The sequence below is a fragment of the Fistularia commersonii genome, chromosome 20 (assembly GCF_037954325.1).
Source record: "Fistularia commersonii isolate RoL2024-O1a breed Wild chromosome 20, RoL_Fcom_v1.0, whole genome shotgun sequence".
In the NCBI taxonomy this organism is placed as follows: domain Eukaryota; kingdom Metazoa; phylum Chordata; class Actinopteri; order Syngnathiformes; family Fistulariidae; genus Fistularia; species Fistularia commersonii.
In genome coordinates, this window is record NC_141303.1 from 4785059 (window position 1) to 4801161 (window position 16103).

Here is a 16103-nt window from a genome sequence, read left to right on the forward strand (position 1 = left end):
TTCAAAAAAAGGAAAAAGGGAAAATGCTAAGGAAGTGGGGTGCTTTGTCTTGGCTTGGATTAACTGGTTACTGTCTTTTTGTCCTTGTCCATTAAAATCCTTGCCGTCAGTGAAAATAGAATTCATTCTCAGAGAGAGATGGTATTCTACACAATATGGTGATGGAACGAGAAAGAGAACTGCATCTTTAGTGTCCTTGCAAAATATTTAATTTGAATATAAGCACTTGCTTTTTTTAAGTTTACAGGACTGTCTTGGAAAATTTGAATGATGAAGTTGTGTGATAAAGTTCTTTATTTTCTGTAATGCAATCACAAAAACAAAAATGTCATACACTCTGGATTCATTACAAATCAACTGAAATATTGCAAATCTTTTATTATTTTATTATTGCTGATCTTAAGAAATTGCAAAAGTCCTATCTCAAACTATTAGAATATCATTAAAAAGTTTTTTTTTTTCAATTGCATTACAGAAGATATAGAACTTTATCACAATATTCTAATTTTCTGAGACAGTCCTGTATGCCACGGACAGTGGCCAAATTACAAATTGGGGAAAATTTCTAGATGACTTCCCAATGATGATATGAGTAATAAGTATGGCTCGAATATGACCTGGCTTCTTGAAGGATCTGCTAGGCTCAAATAATCATAGGTTATTTGAGCAAATAACAGATTTAAAAATGGCAAAATCCAACCTATGGATTTTGCCATTTTGTAGCAGCAAGTTGGAGTGTTCTGATTGGTTACAAGGCCATCCAATGGGAATGGTTCAGAGGAGAGGTTAACCCCTTCCAGTAAACTGGAAAGAAATAAGGAAATCAGTCCAATTTCAACTGAGACAGAATATTTATTTCATTTTGAAATTAAAGAAAAAAAACCATTTTGACCAAACGGCATCTGTCTCTCCTCAGCAACTCCTTCGTGTGAATGTTTTTTTTGAAAAAAAAAAAAAAAAAAAAATCAATATCTATAAAAATTAGCGTGACCGTATTGTCCAAAAATTCCTGAGCATTCTGGAAATTTGTGATTCAGTGTGACCTGACAGGCACTGAAAAAATAAACAGATTGATTATTTAATGAAGGAAAGTATTTGCAGGAAACACCTGTTGCATGAAGTGGAACAGATCTGTTTTAAAGAGAGGGATGAAGAAGCCCAGAGTTCTCAAAAGGCAATGGTATTCAGCAAAACGCCAAACAAAAACTGTCCGGAGGAGCAGGTTGTCATCACCGATCATAAACTTGACTGGAATTGCAAAACCCCTCTGACACCAGCAGCTCTGACCTTTTAATTTCTCATCTGAAGGCATTGCAGTCATCCGGTATCATTCATTTTCATTTCCTGATTTCAACCTTAATTGAAAACATGCAGTTCATAATCAAGGTGAACGTTGAAATAAAAATGACTGGTTCAGCACGGGGAATTCTGCCATTGCCTGGTCTGACATTTGATTTTGTGTCATTCTTTTCAGGTTATTCCATCCGTTTGATTCGAACCAGGCTCTTCAAACACTTATGAAAATCTGTTGTTAATGCTGTGACGAAATGCATCAAATATTTAGCTGTGCCTTGGTTCTGAATCGAATCAAACAATAAGATATTTTCGATCCAAAATTTAAGCAGTTATACTAGTACTACTTGGAGTAGTAGAAAATAAAATAAAACAATGTTAAGAACAGAACTGCTCGTTACAAAAAACAAATGGAACCAAAGCTCACTATCAGTTTTGTCTGTTACCAGAAAAATACATAAATTCTGTACATAAAGCATTTTTCAATTACTGCCTTCAAATAAAAATAACATTTTGTTTAATGATGTCTGTCTTTGCCCAGATAGTAGTCATTTTCTTTATTTTTTTTCCCCCAATATAGAAGTTTGTCATTTCTAAACCTTGAGAAAATTCCCATCTGTATATATGAATTTGTCTGGTCGACCTTTATTTCAACATCACAAAATCACACCTTTTGTTGTAAATCCAAATGCAGAGAGTGAAGAATTGTCAGCTTCAAGAGAAACACAGACACAGAGGGGCTATTCGAGTTCCTTTACCAAATAATTAATAAGAAGATTGTGAAAAGAAAGAAAATAAATAAATATTTATGTTTTTACTCCTTTTTCATCAGATTTCCCTTAATAATCAGATTAGTAACCTCAATAGTTGTTTGCGACTATATTTCCACGACCTTCACCTCAGCTTACCTTTGTCCTGATTTACGCAGTTTTAAATAAACGATTATTTCCATTAAAATCATCTTTTGCACGAATCACTCGACAGACAAACCTTTTTTGACCTGCTCATTTTAAGTAACACGGAGTGACATGATTAGTTGTAACTTTTACTCTCCGGACTAGAAAGACAACATTTATTATACTTTTCATTTCAAGTTTCCGATTGATTTTCCGCCGTTTAGTTTCAGGGTATTGGAGCACTTAAAAAGTTGGCATCAGGATGACCCGACTCAGTGTCAAGGTCACTGTCAAGTCAACCTGTGCGAACATTAAAACCAGCGGAGGGAGGAGAAACACAGGAGAGGCGAACGGCAGGATGGGAGTGCAGAGAGAAACGGGAATGAATCCTTAACTTAGACGTAACGTTAGATAGGGGTCGTGACTGTCGTAAGATGGTTTCTCTTCTGTTTGCATTTTTCGAGGCATTCTTTTAGCTCCAGTGATCTCATGGAATGCACGTGGGATTTTTTTTCCCTCACGAGAACATTCAGCGCCGCTCTGCACTTGCCTGCTGTCTTCTCCAGGCTAACGTCTCCGCATGGATCCATATGAACACTTTTAAAGCAAAAGACAACAATTTATGCCATGGAACATGGGACTGTTTACAGGGTGTTTTTACTGACCGTATCAATGCTGTGCTGAAGACAAAGGAATATGCAGATGCCATCAATAATTTGGATTCTGCACCTCCTGAATTTTTCAAAAAGTTTAGAAAATACCAAGAATCTACACTACAGGCGTGAGTATTGACACTTTTCAAGGCCATGCAATCCATATGATTTTAGGCTTCTCTTCTCCCAGTTTAAAAAAGCAAAAAGCAAATGGAAACATGAGGACAATATAACTTCTTAAAGCTTTCAGGGATTATTGCCATCGTAGATTTCCGAACGTTTAGGCACCTTGCTGTCACAAAACTTTCTGTAAATTGAAAATGGCAGATGATTCAAAGTCTGATATTTGGGGAATAAGATTCCCGGTTACTGCTTTCAGACACAGTCCGTGAAACATCCCTCCGGTACATCCGTGGGTCGGCTACTCTGAATCGGAGGATTCAGCCGAGGAGAGTCATCGTCCCGCCACATCAATTAATGATCCAGCCCTTGTCTCACATTTCTTACCATATGATAAATTGTCAGTCTTTGTGCGAGCAGCTTTGTTTTGCAGTTGACATTCACAGGGCCTCCTGTTGTGCAGCATGGGGGAACCTGAACCTGATCTGTTTTTATCTATTCCAAGGTGGCTCATCGGTGAGCAGACGGTGTCAGGCGGGTTGTGCAACTTGCTCTGCCCTGAACGGCTGCCTGTCTTGTAAACCTCGCTTCTTCTTCCACCTGGAGCTCAGTGGAATACGGCAAAGGGGTACCTGCTTATCACTGTGTCCGAGGGGTTTCTATGGCACGCGCTCCCCGCACACTAACACATGCAACCGTAGGTACCAAAGATGTTTGCATATCCCTTCACGAAGTGATTCGGTTTCTCCAAAAAGCGGAACAGAGACTTTAAAATGATTTGAAAATGTGCACAGAAAATTGTTTCATAGGTTTTTTTTAATGCGTTTTTGTGAGAACCAGACTTCTAAGTACTAACTGTGGCTATAAGTCTGTGTTGAAAACCCAGATTTCTTCCTTTTGGTCTGCAGGATGTAAAGAGGACTGCGCTTCATGCTTCAGTGAACATTTCTGCACACAGTGTCATCTGGACCATTTCCTACTCAGGGGAAAATGTGAAAGCAGTTGTCCGAAGGGTCTGACAACAAATACAGTGGCGCGAGAGTGCATCGGTGAACCACATGACAAATGGAGTAGTCTGTTTGCCTTTTTTTACTCATCACGTCAAATCTCGTTTTGAAAAAAAAAAAAAAAAAAAAAAAACACCGGCTGCCAAGCAGTTATTTCAAATGGATAGTAACATCTGTTGAATGTTGAAAAAAGCTGGACCTGGGCTTGCAGAAAAAATCAAATGGAAAAACATTAGAAAACAATCAGCACAAACCACATATTGGTTTATTTAGTCACTTACTAGATTATTCGTTAATTTCTATATAATGTAGTCTTTAGTCCTTTTATGTTGAAAGAACCTAATTTTGTCAATTTTTAATTTATTTTTTGTTTTTTGAACAAACAAATTAGACATTTGACGATATTTTAATATTTTTCAAAGCAGGCCACCATATTCTCTGTCTCCGTGAGAAGGTATTGTTTAAGCTCTCATTTCAGAAGCTTACCTTTCCAGTAAGATAATCAAGATAACAAGCTTTGTAAGATAGTCTTCAATGGAATCAGTAATTTATTTATTTATCCACTCATTGGTATTTCTTTATTTCTTTCATTTTTTAATTTCTCTATTTCTTTTCTTCTTTCTTTTTGACAATTCTAGAAGGGAACCTCAATTTGTTCCCCGATGTGTTTATGTTCATATTCATCAACTCACACCAGTCAATTTATTCCAACCCAATTTAACCAAGGTGTTCAATTATGTCAGAAACCTAATACATGGTTGCTTACCCGTCTCTCAGAATGCCCTGTAGGGTGCGAGCTGTGTTTGGATCAGGACATGTGTGTGAGCAGAACTATACATACTCCACGGCCGCTGCCACCGGACCTGCCCGAGGGGATGGGAACCTGATGCAAAACTCATCCGATGCAGCCCCCAAGGTAAGAAGATAACCCCCTTCTCTGCCATCCTTGCTGAAATGAGTAAATGAAATAAATTACTACCACTGTATGAATCTTGTCCCTTGAGACTAACTTTTTCACTATTTCATGTCTTATCACTCTATGAAGGTGGGGGTGAACTGCCTGGGGGTCCATTTGTGGGGAAAAGAAGCCCTCAGGCCAAAATGATGGGACGAGACATGTTGCAGGGGAAGTCCTGAGACCCTGCTTTGGTGTCCCAGTTCAGGAAGTGTGTCGATCCAAAAAAAAACCCTTGGCATGAACCAGCTAATAAATTCAGTTTTTTGTTATATTGGGTCTTGTGTTTTATATGGCATTGTAGCTAAGTTGTAATGCAAATTATTGCAAATTTTCCATCAATATGAAACTGTATTGATGGTTGAGAAATACAACATCTTAGCATCCAGTAATAATCATCATCATCGTCGTCAACATTATCCTCCTCAGACACGTAGGACAAATGTTGCTCGAGGATTGTTTTTTTTTTTTTTTTTATATATACATGTTGCCTAAGACAACATTTGTGTAAGTAAAGGAGTGGAATCATATAATTTTTAGAAAGGCAAACAACCGTGTATTTCTCTTATTATAATAGATATGAGGGAATCACATGAATGTTAAAAGGAAAAGTAAAATTGATATTTGCTGTTTTGCATGTAAGAGATTTCTGACCATTCTTCAACTTAATTACTTAATTAAGTTTGTTAATAGGGATTTTTTTTTTTTTTTAATTTAAATTGGCTTGAATGCATTTAAAACCATGAGGTATTTTTGTGTATGAATAAGCAAGATCACAAATTTTCCTCAGCAAAAATGTTCCTTTATTGGAGGGGTGAGTCATTTTTCCCAGTCAACTTTAGAAAGTCATTTTGGGATCTCTACCTTTTTAAAGTCATTTTGGAACTTTGAAATGAATTTTATAATAACTACAGTAAGTTAATGGTCCAAAAAATGAGAAAGTCAGATGAACTACTTTAGAAGAATAGCCTGAAAAATAATTAATTAGAATCATTTCATGTGATATTACATTTATAATAACTTTTATAACATAAGAGTGTGACAGCAGTCAGCATTCCTTCCTCATAGCATGAAGGTTCTGTGAAGGGGTTCTGGATTTTCTTTTTTCCCCAATTTCCTCCCACAGTCCAGAGACATGCAATAGGTGAATTTGAAGCCTCTAGTTTCCCCTGTGTGCGAAAGAGTGCGAATGGATCTACACGTTGCCCTATGATAGGTGATTTTTTTCAGCTTACACCCTGCCTCTTGCCCGATGCCAACTGGGTTTGGCTCCAATCCTCCTGTGACTCAATGTTGTATAAGCAGTAGAGAGAATAAATGAATGAAACAGTCATGATTCACGGTTTGCTCAGAGTTCCAAAAGTATCTGCAAAATGTCTTAGAGCACTTCCAACTATTCTCGTGAATAAAATGGTTACAGTGCATTAAATCTCACATAGATTTTTGTCCGTACACTGATGATACCTGAATCTAGGGCACAGTATAGGACAAAAAAAAGAGGATCTTTAAAATGCTGTTGGTGACATCTAATGGTCAAACTTAATATTGCATCTATAGGATAAGAACATAAAAACAACCCTTTTTTTATTTGGTTTTTATCCTTCAGAAGGCTGCCCCCAATCTTCAAGTCAGTTTGGAAGACTTTTGTTGTGATCGTGAACTGAGTAATATCCATGTTTGCTTTCAATAGCACAAAGAAGCATAGAGACCCCTTCAGGGGTCGCCACAGCAAATCAACCTTCTTCATCTAACCCTATTCTCTGTATCCTCCTCTCTCACTACATTCATAAGTCTTCTCTTTGGTCTTCCTCTCGACCTCCTGCCTGGCAGCTCCGATTCCAGCATCTTTCTACCAATATATTCACTATCTCAGTCTCATCTCAGTCTGGCTACTCTGACCTTCTCTCCAAAACGTCTTACATGTGCTGTCCGTCTGATAGTCTCATTCGTGATCCTATCCATCCTTGTCGCTCCCCAAAAAAAACCTCAGCATCTTCATCTCTGTCTTTTTGTCAATTTCACTGTTTCTAAATCACACCGCATCGCTGGTCTCCCCACTGTCTTATATACCTTTCCTTTAATTCTGTCTGATATTTTTCTGCCGCATACCCCTGACACTTTGCTCCACCCATTCCAACCTGCTTGAATCCGTTTCTTTACCTCTTTTCCACTCTGGACTGTTGACCCCAAGTACCTGAAATCCTCCAACTTTTTGATCTCCACTCCCTGTAGCCTCACCGTTCCTCTCATTCACACACATATACTCTGTCTTGCTGGGACTAAACTTCATTCCTCTCCTTTCCAGAGCATACCTCCACCTCTCTAGATTTTCCCCATCCTGTTCCCCGTTCTCACTACAGATCACAATGTCATCTGCAAACATCATGGAGATTCCTGTCTAAGCTCATCTGTCAGCCTGTCCATCACCACAGTAAACAAGAAGGATCTCAGAGCTGATCCCTGATGGAGTCCCACCTCCACCTTGAACTTCTCTGTTACCCCTACAGCACACCTCACCACTGTCTCCCAGCTATACAGTGCGCCCCCTGAACCAAATAGTGTCCGTGTCACTAAAATGAAGTATTAAACTGAATTATCTCAAATTTGCATTGATAGGTTAAACTCCTGGGCTCTCTTAATATCAAGAGACAGGTTTTCAAACTTCTTTTCTCCGCAGATTCATTACAGAAAGGGGCGACTCAGCTACTCTATGTCCACTTAGTGAAGAATAATGAATTGTAACCTCATATTGTTCCTTAAGTATGAAATAATGACCCATTTTTCCACTTTATTGCTTCTACTATTAGACCTCACGGCAGCTCTTGACACCACTGATCGTGTTATACTATAAGATTGTCTTAAAAGGGGAAATTTTACCCCTCGGGCCTGGCTCTCACATGTTTGAAGTCTTACTTGTCTGAAAGGAAACAGGCTGTTTTAATCATAACAATGTGTTAATATATATTGAATAAAGGGCTTGCCTTAGGGGTAAGCACTCCATACTTGGCTTTCACTATGTGACCTTGAGGCTAAATTTTAAAAAGGAATAGAAAAGATTTTAATTAGTTCGATCAATAATTCTGCAGATGATCTGTCTCAAAGGGAACACAGAGAGATCTCGTCAACAGTCAAGAACGCTGGCTCCATATTTATTCCAACAGTCTTTATAACCCGGTCTCAATCAAGTCATCAAGATCACCATCCTCCATCTGCATATCAAAACAAATTATATGATAAAACCGGAGTTTTCTACACCACCTCTGTATTTGTGGTGGATCAGAGTTCAAGGTGATGATCTTAGAAGCTATGAAAGGAGTCACGCATTTGTGAATAAGTGCTTTTAAAATAAACACTGATGCTCCATGTTGGCTTTTCTCACTCCCCGGGAGCAGGGTTGCTATATGTTCCCAGAGTTTAAAAGAGGGCAGCGCCGACCCTGCAGCATTTCTCTTACATTCTGTTCTCTTTTCAGGTCCCAAATCTCCTCCAGCTATATGAGTTTTATCCTTCTGTCCTTTTTTTCCTCCCCTTCTCATGTTTTTTGTTTATGATCCGTCTTTTCTCACCTCTCCATGGTTGAAACAAGATCATCTGATCCATCCTCCCCCAGGTCCCTGTTCTAAGATTGGGGTCATGTGATCTATCCTCCTCTACGTCTATGTGGCTCTGAGGAGATCATGTGATCTTTCTCCCTCCAGGTCCTCGAGGATAAGAGGAGGTCATCTGTTCTTTCTCCTCTCCCAGTCTCGTCATCTTTTCTTCTCTATTTTATGAGCTTTTCTTTTGTGACAAGTGAATCCTGCAGCCTTCTGAGGACTGTGTGTCCTGGGAGAGGGACCCCATCTCTGTGTTGTTCCATTCTGTTCCATGTTGATATGTTTGGATTTTACAGATAGTGTTTCTTTGCTTGGGCCATGGTTCTAAGGGCAGGGTATCATAGTCCAGCTCTTAAAGTCCTGAGAGGCAAAGGGGGGACTTACATTGTTTGTTTGTTTTTTTTAAATACTGGCCAATAATAACATGTTTAGTTAGAAACCAAAACAGCTCTCTGGAATACCAGATAAGCAATTCAACAGATCATGCCTTAACACTATTTAAACATGAATTAAACCATTGGATAAGTCATTGTTAATAAAGAAGCCTCTTGGATAAGAGGTGAAATATCTTCAAGGAAAGAAAATCAAGTCCAGTTGCCACCAATTGTAGATTTGGTCAAGAATTAACCATGACCTGGATGACTGAGAACCTCCACAGATATGAATTGAACCATGATCACCCACTATCAGGCAGCACTAAGAGTAACCACCTGCACTGCATTAAAGGTGCAACTGCAAGGGGGGAAGCTGCTGCTCCACAGCACACATGGATCTTCCCTGCAAGATGGTGGAGATGATGCAGCAAAGCTGCAACCTCAGTAACAGCTAAAATATTCAGCGTGCAGAATGTCAGTGGGTCACAGTGTCTTGCGACAATTACGATTTATAACTTGAAAACGAATAAGAAATACATCTCTTATCTTAATTTGCGAAATACAAAATGATCCCTTTATAGTTAATAATCAAGTGCCATTTTTCACCCAGATATGTCCTCTATTTACATCCCTTCTGGAGCATCCAGGGGGTTTTATGAATTGGCAAAAATGCCAGGTTTTCATGCTTTCCCACAGGACCATAAATCATGTACTTTAATTGATTTGAGCTTTGCATGGAATAACTGTAACACAACAGTGCAATACAATTTCAGAGATACTTCTTGCAAAGACTTTCACACATGAGCTGCTGACTACGATCAGCTCTACAACAAAATATGGATAGGCAGACAGGGAAGGAATTAAATAAGTAACAAGTGAAGACACTTTATAGTCTTCACTTGTTACTTAAGACACTTTATAGTTTATTTGTATTTCTTATTCCCCGCCCCCCCTTTTTTTTGACTGTTTATACAATTTTCTACTATTATTTATTGTTATATTTTTCTTGTAATTCTGGCACAACAATTTCCTTTGCGATGAATTAAGATGTTGGTGTTCTTATTCTTATATACCTGAAGAAATATTCTTTGTCAAATGTTTTCTGTTTACATAACAACATTGAAATAACGGTAAGATGTATTTATTTAAAAAAGGGAGAAGAGGCATTATATATTATAGTATACATTTTTCATAGACTTGTGGAAAGAGCGATGTTTTTGTTAGAAAGCATTATTTAGGTCATTATTTAATCACAGAGACTTTTAATGTAGTATCAAAATGTAATTTATTTAATCTTTCTATATTTAATGTTGACATATTTTGATATATAAAAATTTGAAATAATACCATGAATCTTAAGAACTTCGTGGTCCCCCCCTTAAAAACAATATTTTTTAAATTTAGGTCGGAGGTGGGGCCTCCGTTGAATTTGCCCGCGGCCCAGTCATCGCGTACGCCGGCCCTGCTGTTTCGAGGCTGCGAAGTCAGATGTTTGGGCTCTGTCTGGATCTGTGTCGCTACGCAGACATTACTTTATATAAACTTCGTAACAGAAGTTAAATGCGGCGTTATAAAAATCTCCGTCGGCAATTCTGCCAGGGAAGATTTTAAAGGCTACAAAACCTGAACGTGAGTCACCTAACATTTGTTTCACGCTAACTGCGCATGATATTACAGATGTCAAGGTAGCCCGACGTTAGCTAAGAAACTGTTAGCTTGACCTAAATTAAATTGCGCTGCTTTTCACGGGTTACGTTTAAATTCGTCGATATCACAGGGGTGAAATTGTTAGCTTTATCATTTGGGTGGTAAGAAAATAATGTTTTCGGCCAAGTTGGCCAACCTTAACCGCGAAGATAGCTCAGTTGGATGGGTGTTGACAGGCAACAGGAGGCCTCATTTAGTCCGTTTTTAGAATGTATTGTGTGGAAATGAAGACACGCTGACAAACTGTTGATGTCATACGGTAGCATCTCAAATGGTTGATATTAAAAATTGAATTTACCTAACTATTCGTAACCGGATATACATAAGAGCTGTTTGAGGGCGTTTCCAAAAATAATGTCAACCGCGCCGTGTATGGAAGGGGGTTTGGCACACGATCTCTATTCGTCACTGAATCATGTAAGGTTACTATCAGTGTCTTGTTGTGTGTTTGACTGCATAGCATGGCAGGCTGTGGAGAAGTGGACTGCTCTGTGAGTGACCTGGCTCCCTCCAAGCTGATCGAGGACGTGGGGGAGAGCTGTCCAAGCTCTTGCTCCACCACCCCCGAGTGTGCCATCTGCCTGCAGAGCTGCGTTCACCCTGTGCGCCTCCCTTGCTGCCATGTCTTCTGCTTCCTTTGTGTGAAAGGAGCCTCCTGGCAAAGCAAGCGGTGTGCCCTGTGCCGCCAGGAGATCCCGGAGGACTTCCTGGAGCGGCCGGTGCTCCTTTCCCCCGAGGAACTGAAAGCAGCCGCCGCAGGGGTGAGCCGATGCGGTCTCACCGGCGGTGGTTTCCGTGAGGCCTATGCATGGTATTATGAGGGGCGCAACGGCTGGTGGCAGTATGATGAGAGAACCAGCCATGAGCTGGAAGAGGCTTTTTCCAGAGGAAGGAAGAGCACAGAGATGTTGATTGCGGGATTTCTTTATGTAGCCGATTTGGAAAACATGGTGCAGTATCGGCGAAATGAACACGGCCGCAGACGCAAGATGAAGAGGGATGTAGTAGATATCCCCAAGAAGGGGGTGGCAGGACTGCGGTTAGACCCTGAACCTGCACCTATCACTATACCACCAGTAGCAACACAACGTTTCAGTTCAGCTGATGGATCAGACACTGCTGGCCAGTCACAGGCTACAACCTTTGGATATCTGGCGTCTCCTCCCCCAGTGAGACCCCCAACACTCCTTGGCCGCCATTACACCAGTCCCCCGTCCTCTGCACCCTCAGACCTTGAAGAATCGTTGTCCCAGCTTTCACTCAGCCAGCCGGAGGGCGGAGAGGTCGAAGGAGGAGACGAGCTTCGTAATCAGATGTTAGAATACACATCCGGCAGCAGTGAGAGCGAGGAGGAAACGCAGGACTCGGAGAGAAGAAGAGCGGAGATGGCGACTCGGCAAAGACGCAGACAGCAACCACTGAGAGAGACTCAGCCAGCCAGGATGCCTCCAAGAGGGGGGCCTTCCAGCTCGGCACTCAGTCTCCGCTCACGCAGTCCTGATGGGCAGTGCACTGTGACTGAAGTGTGACAGCGTTCCTCAAAGACGACCACTCTTGAGACTAAGTTCAGTAAAACAAATATGTGAAAGTAGTCATGCACCTTAAGGGTAATCTCAGAAGAAAGTATATGTACTACCAGGTGTGTTTTCCATACTGATCACAACAAAACTGTATCTCAACCTTTAAATTGCCCCCCTCCACCCACCAACCCCCAAAAAATAGAAAAAAAAATCCACTAGCAGGTGAATGAAGACCCTTTTGTTTTGTGAGGAAACCCTGCAAGCTGTGCAAAAAAAAATAGAAAACCAGGGAGCCCTTTCAAGAGCCTTTTTAAAAGGTGAATGGAGGTCTTTGTCTAAATAATTGAAAGTAGGACATGGCCTGTAATATGTGGGCATGTCCTGCTTTTCGCAACAAATTCAGTAGTGACACGGTAGCAAGGCCTGAAAATGACACGAACTGTGATGCGTGTGATGTGTCAGTTAATATCTCTAACTGCCTTAACATCAGATGTGGAAAGTGCACTAACAACCTTTTTTTGCAAAAGATTTGTCTTTCTTGTTTTAACCTTTGAGTGTGTTTTTGATGTGGCAGATAATCTTATTTGTTCCAGAGGGGGTTAAAAAAATCTAGCTATATTTACAACCTCATACATCAGTTGTAGAAAAGGCTGCGCAGTTACTGAAACTTTCTCAGAACACACCAGGCTTTTAGAACTTATGTGTAGAGAACTTACTTCATAAATAGGCATTACTTGTCACATTGTGTTAAACAGAAACCAACTTCATTAACTTTGATGATTTTGGGTTCATCACACTGAGCAAATCATTTCTAATGTGCAGAAAAACAAGATCAATAAATATTAATCAAAATGGAGATTATGCCTTGAAGAAACTCAGTTATTGACATAATTGCCTAGTCCTTTTACATTTTTAAAATGAATTTTCTTTTTGCAAATTTTTTTTTTCAATCTTTTTTTCAACAGCCATCTTACATTCTTTATTTAAATTGTACATTTTTAGTGTGTGTGTGTCCACTCTGTTTTTATGTTGAAGCCTTATTTTAATAGACACTTGCCATTGTTTTTGTTTTGTGTGTCGTTGGATGATGAAAAGTTATTGGCAGAACCACTGGAAAATAACAGGCTATTTGTGGAAAGACACATTTGGATTTCTATTTCTTGTCACCTGCATATGCAGGGCTGCTTTCAGAGTCACTGGCAGTGACATTCACTTGGATTAACTCCAGTCATCCTACCATTCTCTATTTTTTTGATTCGCTTGTTTTGTGTTTGAAGCCTAGCTGCTACTTCAAATCAAACTTAAGTGTCGAGTCTCATTATTGGAGATTCCTACTGTAAACTGCGTGATGTATCCCTCAGTGGTTATTTTTGTGCTATTAAAAGTCTATCTACTAAAATCACATTTTGACTCAGAGCTTCTCAGTGTCTTTTGTTATTAAGAAATCATGATGGGATATATAGCAGGTTAAAGTGTGGCATCGATTACTTTTAAATGCGACATATACCTGTCCTCCAGTGTTCTTCAAGTGTCCACGGGGTGGCGCTGCTGCACAGGTTAAGCAGTTTTTTCCACGCCCGACGTCTGACGTCTTCACAAACTGCAGAGTATAAAGTGTGTAATTGTAACACTGTCATAGATTGGTGCAAGGGGTTGAATAAATTACTATCAATGATTTCACGTATAAAACAATGAATGGTTTCAATAAGAACTTTAAATGTTTAACAGATAGTGTTTTTTCAGGGACAAAATGTTGAAAGTATTCCAAGAATACCTTCCTGGGGGAACAATTATGATAAAAGCATCCCACAAACATTATAGGAAAACATCTCTTATTCTTTTGACACTTTTCTACCTTTATCTGTGTGGTCAGATCTGGTCACCTTAAAATTCCCACATTCTCTTTGCAAACTCTTAAAAAGAATTAACATACACAATATGATGTGTAATATGCAAGTTTTATCTACAGCATTTTGGGGAGATTTTGGTGTGTAAAGGGTATCTTATTTTTCAAGTTGATGCCAATATATAATAAAATAGATGAATACTAGAGCATGGCTTCGTAGTTATAACATGTTAAATTGATGAAATAATTCCAGATGAGTCGTCTGCAGGTTTTATTATCAAATATTTATGAATATTGTTGGGCTGTGGACAGTCGGACAGGGATAAAGGGACACATTTAAGCATATCATCAAAATATTCGGGATGGCTTTTTTTTTTTCAACATTGTTCATGTGATTGCTCAAACAGTTTGGAGCATCGCACGGGAAAAAACTCCCAAACCACTTTTTATGCCGACAAATTATTTTCTCGGTCAAACATACTCTTAGTCGTGTCCTTTAGTGCAGCAGGGTGTCTGCAGGGAAGGGGCTGACCGCTCGCTTCAGGGTTGCAGCAGTAACACCTGATGCACGAAACACCGCCAGGGCCGAGAGCGTTCCCACCGATGCAGCTGATGAGCAGCGTCTGCCAAATGAATCAGAGCATGGAGTCAGTGTTTGGACTTGGACTGTGACTTGAATTAGAAACAAAGTTTAATGAGCCTGACTTAAGCTAGTCAGAGCCTTTAAAGAGCTTTCCTATTACAGGATGAGTAACATGTGGCAGCTGTGGCCTTTTAGCAAAAAAAGAAAAAAAAAAAACATTTCATAAATACTTTGGCGTGGTTAAAGAATCGTAAAACAACGAACAATCATCTTCATATAAAACAAGGAGTTTGATGAATTTGGCTCCTCGCTATTTATTACATTGAAAGGTTTAAAAAAGCCAGTCAGAATCAGAAAGTGTCAATGGTGTCAAGAAGAAATGGGAGGAGTTCCATAAATTGGAAGCCACAGATTTATCGTTAGCAGTTAAATGATGTTAAAGGACAGACAGTAATAATTGATCTGATAACATTAGAACCTGGCCGGGCATGCAGGGCAAGGTGAGCTCAGTTTTATTTTGGGATGTTTGCTCATACAAGGCTTTCAAAGCAAGCACCAGTATCGTTAAAGGGATTCAAAATTTACCAGAAGGCCAGAGAAGAGATAGGATTACGATGATGTGTGCTCTTTTCATCCCCGGCAACTTACTGAATAACTTGAAAATTTGGGAGATGATTTAACCGAGAACAAATGAAATAAAGCAATCTTCTTAGATAAATGCATGCATGACCATCTACTTTTCAGTCATAGATGCAACATTCTCAACTGTAATAGTATATATAAAGGGATCATGATGCCACAAATGACACCTGAATATCAGACGTTGGCACTTAATCACCCAATATATTACTTGACATGTGGATGAAATTGTTGGACGTGAATATTAAGGTATTTTAAATTAAAGTGGTTATCGCCATTCTTCTATGTGTTTGATCAAAATGCGCATTGAAAACTGTCCGTTGTTGTATAAATACGGCCGAATTTCATCAGCGTTGAAATCCTAGATGTCGTTAAAAATGCGAATTATCTCTACCAAAGGCAGTATATAAATTATGACCAGACTCACTACCGAACCCAGAGAGAAATTCTTTCACCCAGAGGAGATATGGAAACTTTTGTTTGAAATTAAGTATGAAAATAAATTTAAGGCCACTCAAGGTCTTTATCTACAATTAAACAGCCATCATAAACAGACAAAAAAAGTTTTAAAATTATGTCAATATATATTTAAGCATCAGCTCAGTGATAGTCAATCAGATTTCTAAAGTTAAACGCTTGTAAAAGACGTCCAAATTCTTGGTCTCTGCCCCTAAAAAAAAAAAAAAAAGCCATGAAATTTCAAGCCTCTGATCCAACTACAAATATAGTATTCAGACCTCAGTTTATACGAGAGAGCTCCCAGCGGGGGTCGTACCGGGACGGGAAACTCGCCAAGGCGTATGGCACCAGCACGGCGAGGGGAGCTTGACGATCGTGACAAAAGGAAAAGTGACATGGTGCGTGAGGTCAAAGAATTTCACTTCAAATAGAAGCGAAAGTCTTCGCATGATAAG

The 16103-nt window shown here is 39.5% G+C and overlaps 1 protein-coding gene and 1 long non-coding RNA gene across 2 annotated transcripts; both read left to right on the forward strand.

Moving 5' to 3' along the window:
• Window positions 1-2583: 2583 nt before the first annotated feature.
• Window positions 2584-5189, forward strand: LOC147222652 (uncharacterized). The gene is made up of 5 exons (XR_015107695.1): window positions 2584-2970; window positions 3468-3659; window positions 3871-4011; window positions 4747-4885; window positions 5015-5189. It is a non-coding gene; the product is annotated as an uncharacterized LOC147222652 (long non-coding RNA).
• A 5172-nt stretch (window positions 5190-10361) lies between these two features.
• On the forward strand, window positions 10362-13525 carry LOC147222653 (E3 ubiquitin-protein ligase rnf146-like). Its single transcript, XM_086167083.1, has 2 exons — window positions 10362-10523; window positions 11062-13525. Exon 2 carries the CDS (start codon window positions 11063-11065, stop codon window positions 12128-12130), a length of 1068 nt encoding a protein of 355 aa, XP_086023209.1. The 5' UTR covers window positions 10362-10523; window position 11062; the 3' UTR covers window positions 12131-13525.
• The last annotated feature ends 2578 nt before the right edge of the window (window positions 13526-16103 follow it).

Excerpts from the sequence above, each read along its gene's own strand:
- LOC147222653 (XM_086167083.1), top strand. The coding sequence starts at position 11,063 with ATGGCAGGCTGTGGAGAAGTGGACTGCTCTGTGAGTGACCTGGCTCCC.